At 43.4% G+C, this 9,742-nt stretch overlaps 1 protein-coding gene across 2 annotated transcripts; it reads left to right on the forward strand.

Annotated features, from left to right (window-relative positions):
* The first annotated feature begins 438 nt into the window (after positions 1 to 438).
* STRAP (serine/threonine kinase receptor associated protein) lies at positions 439 to 9,409 on the forward strand. Of its 2 annotated transcripts, none has more exons than XM_063445031.1 (9): positions 439 to 659; positions 1,974 to 2,109; positions 3,107 to 3,188; positions 4,381 to 4,453; positions 4,887 to 4,986; positions 5,762 to 5,899; positions 6,547 to 6,683; positions 7,032 to 7,181; positions 8,971 to 9,409. In XM_063445031.1, the coding sequence occupies exons 1-9, from the start codon at positions 548 to 550 to the stop codon at positions 9,030 to 9,032; spliced, it is 990 nt and encodes a 329-aa protein (XP_063301101.1). In that variant the 5' UTR covers positions 439 to 547; the 3' UTR covers positions 9,033 to 9,409. The 2 variants fall into 2 exon arrangements, with proteins under 2 accessions (XP_063301101.1, XP_063301102.1); XM_063445032.1 differs by lacking the exon at positions 439 to 659 and adding an exon at positions 742 to 772.
* Positions 9,410 to 9,742: the final 333 nt, after the last annotated feature.

Here is a 9,742-nt window from a genome sequence, read left to right on the forward strand (position 1 = left end):
AGCTGTGTATTTATTATTAGTTATTATTGGGGTGATTTTATTAGCTGTGTATTTATTATTATTAGTTATTATTGGGGTGATTTTATTAGCTGTGTATTTATTATTATTAGTTATTATTGGGGTGATTTTATTAGCTGTGTATTTATTATTATTAGTTATTATTGGGGTGATTTTATTAGCTGTGTATTTATTATTATTAGTTATTATTGGGGTGATTTTATTAGCTGTGTATTTATTATTTTATTGGATATTATTTTTATATTGGGGTCCTCTGACTGTATAAAGTTTATGGATATTAAGTGAAATTTCCCAGAATCCTCCAGTAATATTAACCCCTGGGGTGGCTGGGAAGTGGGCGTTACCCGTTCTGCCCTTAATAAAAATGGCGGCTGGTTGTGCTGGCGCCGCGTGTTTCCGGTTCCGGGCGCGTGTTTCCGGTTCGGCTCGTGGTGCAGTTCCTGTGGCGAGGTGAGTGATATCCGGCGGTGAGTGTCCGGCTCGCGCTCCTCCCTCTGTATAACGCGCTCTCTCTCGCCTTGCAGTAAATATGGCGATGCGGCAAACCCCCCTCACCTGCTCCGGACACACCCGGCCTGTGGTGGACCTGGCCTTCAGCGGGATCACCCCCTACGGATCCTTCCTCATCAGCGCCTGCAAGGGTGAGACACCCCCCGGTACCCCATAATACCGCCCTCAATACTATTACTGCCCCCTGTACCCCAATACTAACCCTGTACCCCCTACGGATCCTTCCTCATCAGCGCCTGCAAGGGTGAGACACCCCCCGGTACCCCATAATACCGCCCTCAATACTATTACTGCCCCCTGTACCCCAATACTAACCCTGTACCCCAATACCGCCCCAATACTATTACTGCCCCCTGTACCCCCCCAATACTAACCCTGTACCCCCCCAATACTAACCCTGTACCCCCCCAATACTAACCCTGTACCCCCCCAATACTAACCCTGTACCCCCCCAATACTAACCCTGTACCCCCCAATACTAACCCTGTACCCCCCAATACTAACCCTGTACCCCCCCAATACTAACCCTGTACCCCCCCAATACTAACCCTGTACCCCCCCAATACTAACCCTGTACCCCCCCAATACTAACCCTGTACCCCCCCAATACTAACCCTGTACCCCCCCAATACTAACCCTGTACCCCCCCAATACTAACCCTGTACCCCCCCAATACTAACCCTGTACCCCCCCAATACTAACCCTGTACCCCCCCAATACTAACCCTGTACCCCCCAATACTAACCCTGTACCCCCCCAATACTAACCCTGTACCCCCCCAATACTAACCCTGTACCCCCCCAATACTAACCCTGTACCCCCCCAATACTAACCCTGTACCCCCCCAATACTAACCCTGTAACCCCCAATACTAACCCTGTAACCCCCAATACTAACCCTGTAACCCCCAATACTAACCCTGTAACCCCCAATACTAACCCTGTAACCCCCAATACTAACCCTGTAACGCCCAATACTAACCCTGTACCCCCCCAATACTAACCCTGTACCCCCCCAATACTAACCCTGTACCCCCCAATACTAACCCTGTAACCCCCTACGGATCCTTCCTCATCAGTGCCTGCAAGGGTGAGACCGACCCCTGTACCCCCCAATACCGCCCCGGTACCCCCAATACTATTACCGCCCCCTGTACCCTCCCAATACTAACCCTGTAACCCCCAATACTATTACTTCCCCCTGTACCACAATACTAACCCTGCCCCCCGATACGAACACTGTAACCCCAATACTGTAACCTTTGTCACCACTATATAATATTAAATCCCAATAGTGTCTCTAGCTGCCTGTTAACCCCTCCACCACCTTTCCTAACCTGCTCTATTGCCCCGAGACTGGTAGTACTTCCCTTTCTTGTTTTATGGCACGCCCCATAACGTTTGCTTTGAATCTTAAAGCATGTGAGATTTTGTTTTTCCTGGTAGATGGCAAGCCAATGCTTCGGCAGGGAGATACCGGTGACTGGATTGGCACGTTTTTGGGCCACAAAGGTGCTGTTTGGGGAGCCACTCTGAATAAAAATGCCACAAAAGCAGCCACTGCAGCCGCAGACTTTACAGCGTATGTAAAAATAGTGAAACCGGTCCATTTCTAATTTTATTCTGTCTGTCAGGATGTGTTTAGCAAACGCCAATAAACATTGCCTGGAATGAGTCTATTCGAGTAACTCGTCCTGTACTTGCATTGATTGGGGGGCGGGCTTACCCCTTTGATCTCCTTTACATTTAAAGCGATACTCCTCTGGGTACCAATAAACCTTTTATACTAGAGTTCGGGGGGCAGCCAGAGGCCGGCTTGTGGTGCAGCATTATGCAAAACCTTTATTTTGAGCATGAAAAATATAACATTGATGAATCCTTAATGTATTATTGGAGGTCGGAGTTTCCCAATTTGTGACTGGGGCTTTGCCTTATTCTCCTGTAATGTAAAGCTTTGTTTTACCTGTTTTCTAACGTCGGTCTTGCTTCTCGTACCATATATTTGCAGTGGGATATATAGGGCAATTACTGGATAACTGTGCTGATTGTTACAGTAATAGTGCGTTTTGTCTTGTGTACTGCTTTAAATTTACACCAGTCCCTGCTGCCTTATATTGACAGGCATGCTATCCCGCTAATCATGTTGTCCTATTGGAAAGACCAGCTTTTTAAATGTTGGTCACTAAGCGTGTAACTGCAATGACACAAAGGTGTTAAGAATCAAAGTATTTGTTGCGGCTGGTTGTATAAATCTCTGGCTTTATTTATAACTTCACATTGCATAGGAACGTGTCAGTAAGTCCATGTTCAGGAAGCCACATTGGTTGCACAGTGCTTTGTGTTTTAGTCTCTTGTGTACAACTTAATATATAGAAACAGATTCAAATTCTGTTTAGTTTATGGAATAATGTCCTATGGAAAGTTATGGTAGCGTTTGGTGGACAGTGCCAACCTGCTGCATATGAAAGGCCTGGGGGTTTACCGTTTACTTCTTTTTGTCCATCTTAACAAAGTATTATGTCTGCCACGCATGGTGATGCTGTTTCAATGAAAACTAATTTTACTGTTTTGTTTTTCAGGAAAGTGTGGGATGCTGTGACAGGGGACGAGATCATCACATTGGCACACAAACACATAGTAAAAAGCGTGGATTTTACAGAGGTAACATTGAGTGGCTCTTCATGATTAAAGTAATTTGGGTTAAATCAGACCTGTTTATTTAGTAAAAACTAATGTGGTCATGAGTTCAGAAATCCAGACACTGTCCGCATATAGTTACTATAGCATGGTGTGCTCAGACGCTATTATCTGTTATCTATAGATTCCATTAAATATGCTCAAGTATGTAAAACTGACACTTTTCTTTTAAACGGATGTATTCCTTGTATACAAATATATCAATTTTATTAGTCAATCGTTGAATAACGTTCCCTGTCCATTCTCCCTGACGATTGATTTGCAAAATGGCCCAGGAGAGCCAGTTAGGGCCACGTGGCTGTGAGCGCTCATTGTGTGTGTGAGATGGCCCAGGAGAGCCAGTTAGGGCCACGTGGCTGTGAGCGCTCATTGTGTGAGATGTGTATTGATGTGTAAAATGGCCCAGGAGAGCCAGTTACGGCCACGTGGCTGTGAGCGCTCATTGTGTGTGAGATGTGTATTGATGTGTAAAATGGCCCAGGAGAGCCAGTTACGGCCACGTGGCTGTGAGTGCTCATTGTGTGTGTGAGATGGCCCAGGAGAGCCAGTTACGGCCACGTGGCTGTGAGCGCTCATTGTGTGTGAGATGTGTATTGATGTGTAAAATGGCCCAGGAGAGCCAGTTACGGCCACGTGGCTGTGAGTGCTCATTGTGTGTGTGAGATGGCCCAGGAGAGCCAGTTACGGCCACGTGGCTGTGAGCGCTCATTGTGTGTGAGATGTGTATTGATGTGTAAAATGGCCCAGGAGAGCCAGTTACGGCCACGTGGCTGTGAGCGCTCGTTGTGTGTGTGTGATGGCCCAGGAGAGCCAGTTAGGGCCACGTGGCTGTGAGCGCTCGGTGTGTGTGTGTGTGAGATGGCCCAGGAGAGCCAGTTAGGGCCATGTGGCTGTGAGCGCTCGTTGTGTGATGTGTAAAATGGCCCAGGAGAGCCAGTTAGGGCCACGTGGCTGTGAGCGCTCGGTGTGTGTGTGTGTGTGTGAGATGGCCCAGGAGAGCCAGTTAGGGCCATGTGGATTGGAGCTGCTTCTGGGAAATAAACATCAGACTCCACAGTCCTGAAGGAAAGGCTTTTTTGTGCTGTATTTCCACTCTCTTCTCATTGTTTCAATTGAATCCGTAGTATATAATGATCACCCATGTTTCTCTGTTCAGGATAGCATCAATCTGCTGACAGCAGGCCAGGATAAACTGTTGCGCATATATGACTTGAATAAACCAGAAACCGGTAAGTTTTGATTTTTCTTTTTCTATTTCTAAAATCTGACAAATGAATTTTTAATGGACTGAAATCGTGACTTGACGCTGCCTTGCAGATTTGCCAAGTTCCGCTGAGCTAAGCTCATTTTATGAACGGTTTTCTCCACGTAAAAGTGAAGGTCCAAAATTACAATGTTTACAAATAAAGTAAATTGGGCATAATGTGTAAAACAGGGAGGGATAACCACTTCTCCATTTTTTTTTCAGTTGTTTATAAAAAGAATGACTTTACGTGATAAGCAAACAGATGTGCTGTGTAAATCCTTTGTTTATTGAAAGCAACGGATGTCCATGTACAGGGTTGAGGATTTCTCCTACCCATTGAATATAAAACCATGCAGCTTGCTAGTATACCTATGTGGCCGATCTCTTCACCGTCTAACAAACCTGTTTCTTTCTAGAACCGGAGGAGATCAGCGGTCATACGTCTGCAATTAAGAAAGCTCTATGGTACAACAATGAGAAACAGATCATTTCTGCCGCAGATGATAAAACTGTCCGGTAAGTAATATGTGATTTGATGATGGCTCTCCACACTTCCTGAGCAAGCCATGGCTTGACAAGGTGACTCGCAGGCCTAGGTGTGGGTGTCTAATGCGAGTAAGGTGATTGTTGGCCTCTTTCTCCAGTCTTTGTCTGGTGAAGAATTGGTTCTTCATCTTCCTAAAAAGTCCTGACTCAGAACTTTGAGTAAGTCCTTAGGGTTGGTTATCTGTTTGAGAAGAACCAATGTCCCCTCCGAGGTAGTCACAATATGACCGTGTGCATGAACTCTTCAACAAGAACTGCAGGCCCTTTCGGAGGGAATTCTGTTGATCCTGATACCAATGTCTGTTCTGTAAAGCCTCATCTACATACTGCTCATGCCTAACTCTCTGTGAATCAGACTGATGGTAGCTTGATATACTATAATTTAATGGAGTCTTTAGATCTTTGTTCCAGAACGGTAAGTGGATACGTCATAGCTAATCACACAAAATAAGGAGAACCCAGTGAAGTCCAAGGAATGTGTCATCCCACTATGTCAAAACACGTAGACGTTGGCAGCAAGTTTTTATCGAATATTCGCATTTAGCACCCAAAGATGTTCAGAGAAAACACGGTGTCTAGATCATTTTAAACCTGTTTCCTGAATTGTCAATTGGTATTTCATCATCCTACAGAATTCCCATCCCACCCCTGTTTTATTGGGATCTAACTAAAGCTGGTGTTTTACTTTGCATTTGTTACCGTGTGATCCATTAACACGACCTCTATGGTAATGTATGTTATTTAGACTCTGGGACAGAGCAAGCAAGAGCGAAGTGAAGACTCTTCAGTTTGGGATGTCTGTTAGCAGCATGGAGTACATTCCGGATGGAGAGACCCTTCTCATCACCTATGGAAGAACAATTGCGCTGTATAATACGACAAGGTATGAGGTTAAAGATGAATGTTGTTCTCTGTAACCGGGGCACACTGTTCAGTCAGTGGGATACGTGCTATAGCTTGGGGAATATAAGGTGGTTTCTCCTTTTCTCTCCTCTCCCTCAGCATCAAATCATTTAGATTGTAAGCTCACTAGCTATCTAACTAAGCACTTTGTATAAAATAGCTTAAATGGCTGGATCTCAGCTTACGGGCAGGGCTCTCTACCTTTTGTACTTGTCTGTGTATATTGTATGTTCTCCACTAATTGTACAGTGCTGCGGAATCTGTTGGCGATTTTATAAATACCAGTAATAATTAAAAAAAAATTAAAAAATTGCAAGTAGTGTATCTGCAGTTAAACTCTATTGACCTAAAATAACCAGTTGTGGCTCAGGAATATTTGCAATCCGTTATTTTGATTGAAATTCAAGGCTGCAATTATCACATTACTAGTAAACTCGAACTTAATTTGATTGTTTTGTGGTTGGTTTATTTTGCTTCTCAATGGGCAATTGTTTTTAAATACCGCCATAGAATAAACTTGCAGGACTTCTTTTCCCGTATTCAGAATCAATGTGTTTCATTTCTGTAATTTTTTTTGGCTATTTTTATTATTAAGACTTATGATTTTTTTTTTTTTTTTTTTTTCAGTCTTGAGCTGGTCAAGTCATTTGAAGCTCCTGCACCAATCAATTCAGCTTCTCTGCACCCTGAGAAAGAATGCATTGTAGCTGGTGGGGATGACTTCAAGTTGTATAAATACGATTATAGTACAGGAGAGGAGCTAGGTGAGTTACACTTACTTTGACCTCCCCAAACTTTTTAAAGGGACACTCCACAGGTCAAATACAAGAAATAACTAGTAAACACCAATTAAACACTTATTCATTTCTTAAAATGTATTTTTGGTTATACCTAAAACTAGCTTGAAAAAAGCTGCAGATCTATTGTCTTTCAGTCTGTGTGACGAACGCAGAGGTAATTTGTGGATGCACGTGCCCTCTCAAGTTTAGTTACTGAATCGGGAAGATAACCTCCCTCTTTGTTTTTGCAATTTATAAAGTTTCCCATTTTCAAATCGGAATGAGCCCTTCTATAAACTGTAATACTGAAAGATCCTAGTGTTTGTTTCGTAGAATCCTACAAAGGCCACTTTGGTCCAGTGCACTGCGTGCGGTTCAGCCCGGATGGAGAGTTATACGCCAGTGGCTCCGAAGATGGGACTCTCCGACTTTGGCAAACTGCGGTTGGCAAGACATACGGACTGTGGAAATGTGTCCTACCAGGTAACATGGTTTGGAATGTGTTCTTTATTTGCAGCTACAATTTATTTATACTTTTTTTCAGGTTTAATGGGTCACCCGAAGTATGGTGATAATGCAAGATTGATATTTTTATGGTGAAGGTCACTGATTTACCTAATTGGCATCACAGAGCTTTAAGCCAGTAGCCTTTCTCTGATGCCAGGGAGATAACCCCAGATCAGACGGCCCTTCTCCCTGTCTGTGCAGAAGCAGACCCTCACAATCTTCCTCTATTCTAATGGTGGTGGGTGGTGAAGGCTAAGGATTGGTGGATCCTAAGTAAAAGCGATTCAATAATAGTAAACCCAATAGCTGACTTTTTCCAGCAGAAGCAGCCCTCGAAGAATCAAATCTTTCTACAGTGTCTTGAGCAGTCGGGAATTCTGGGTAGGACGTCTGTGGTTTGGCCCCATGCGACAGTGGGTTTTTTTTTTTCTAAGAAACTTCAGAGTTCCTGAGGGTGAAGGCGCTGGTAAAATATCTTATGAAGATAGTCTCAGAGAAAGTCCTGTTAATTTTAGCCTGTCCACCATTATTGCAATAGAAGTAAAATGATAGCTTTAATAAACCTAACTTTATTCATCTGTGTCTTGTGTTTGTTTTGACAAATGTACACTTCTAAAACCTAACATATTCTAAAAGGATCACACTTCTATCGCGTAGCTTACTCCTACTCAGACTAGTTTAGCACACTGTGTAGCTATATTGTAGCTCACTTGTAAAAGGACACTCTAGGCACCAAAACAACTTTATCTTGAATTGGTATTCGTGTATAGATCATGCCCCTGCAGTCTCTCTGCTCAATTATCTGCCATTTATAAGTTGACTTGTTTACATCTCCCTTGCATGTGACTTGTACAGCATTCCAAAAAATGTTTCTTGTACAGGAACATCTAATGTTTGTAATTTATTGCACAGTCTGTTTAATTTAGAATTTATCTTGAGTCACATGAAGTGACTAGGGCTGCATAAACAAAGTGGTTTAACTCCTTAATAGCAGAGAATTGAGCAGTGAACCTGCAGGGGCATGATCTATACATCAGTACTGCTTTGTTATGCTAAAGTTGTTTTGGTTTATTAATAGTCTGGTACTGTGACACTGGATGATTTGGGGGGGGGTGTTGTATCTGATTTTTACTTTCAAAAAAAATTTTCCCCATCCATTTCTTTATATATTTTTTTTTTTTTTGTTTTTTGGTAGGAAGTAGAGTAAATGTCTCTGCTTAATTTGATCTAAATGTATGAGTACTTTATTGACTGCCTACGTCTCTGAATAGCTTAAAGGACCACTGTTTCCTGGCACTATAGGGTCTTTAGGTCCCCCCTCCCCCACACTGAGGGTCCCACTCCTGCTGGGCTCACTTACCTTTCTCCAGCACTGGGCTCCCTCGGCGCTGGCAACTCTCCTCCCTCTTCAGATGTCATTCATTTCTCAATGCTTTCCTATGGATGTCCAGCGTCTTCTCACTGTGTGAAAATCAGTGAGCAGCGCGGAAGTGCCTCTAGCTGCTATCAATGAGACAGTCACTAGAGGCTGGATTAACCCTAATATAAACATAGCAGTTTATCTGAAACTATGTTTACAGCTGCAGGGTTAACCCTAGATGGACCTGGCACCCAGACCACTTCATTGAGCTGAAGTGGTCTGGGTGCCTTATTTTTTTTTTTTTTTTTTTAACAAACATTGTCAAGTGTGTATGAAGTTGTTTCTCTTAATAAAGCTTACGTTCTATTGTCAGTATTGATGGACCTTTCTGTCGTATTTTTGCAGAAGAGCTTGTTTCAGAAAACCCCGATGCAGTTTACAGCTCGACTCCTGAGATTAAAGCCTGAACAAAGAGCGGTGTCTCCAGAAACCTAGAAAGCAGACATTGACACAAAGCAAATGTCAAGAGACTGACTCCTTCCAGAGTATCCTCCACCCCAAGCAATGGCGAGCATCTATTGGGAATCTCTGCTGGAACAGACGGGGCGACATGTGGAGGCTGGAAGTTGTGACTAATTTAGCCAGAGCTTGTCTTTTGTGAAGAGAAACGTCCGTCCTTTCACTTTGGAGGGAGACGCCAGGGCTGTTTCTGTATTTGGAGAGGGGAGGATAAAGCTTTAATTTGTCATTAATGTTGGGAGAGTTTCCTAGTACTTACGTTTGTCCTCTTTACTCATATTGCTTCTCCTAGCAGCTCAGATGAATAAAACCTGTAAACGTCCAATGCTTTAAGAATGTGACTGAAAACCTGTAAAATGTAATTGTGATTTTTGTTTCATCCCATGGCGTTCATTTTAGGGCAGGAACTGCAGAGGGATTTAGCTGTGAATGGGTGAGTGGTTTAATTACATTTTAGGCACTATGGCATGTGTTAACGGTTATGTGCCAGCGTGCGCCCCTCCCCCCTGTAAGGCATCAATATTTATTTAACTTTTTTTAAGATTTGGTTTCTAAAAGGGGGGTGGGGGGACTGCTGGGTGCCCCTTCCATGTCCACTACCTCAGCCTGCTTTCGGAGCTTTTAGTCATACACTGGAGCTATGCCCTTCTGTACTATA

Source organism: Pelobates fuscus, chromosome 3 (genome assembly GCF_036172605.1).
Source record: "Pelobates fuscus isolate aPelFus1 chromosome 3, aPelFus1.pri, whole genome shotgun sequence".
Classification (NCBI taxonomy): domain Eukaryota; kingdom Metazoa; phylum Chordata; class Amphibia; order Anura; family Pelobatidae; genus Pelobates; species Pelobates fuscus.

Excerpts from the sequence above, each read along its gene's own strand:
- STRAP (XM_063445031.1), top strand. The coding sequence starts at position 548 with ATGGCGATGCGGCAAACCCCCCTCACCTGCTCCGGACACACCCGGCCT. Across the intron at positions 4,454-4,886 it reads CTTGAATAAACCAGAAACCG|AACCGGAGGAGATCAGCGGT; the intron begins GTAAGTTTTGAT and ends GTTTCTTTCTAG. Across the intron at positions 7,182-8,970 it reads GTGGAAATGTGTCCTACCAG|AAGAGCTTGTTTCAGAAAAC; the intron begins GTAACATGGTTT and ends GTATTTTTGCAG.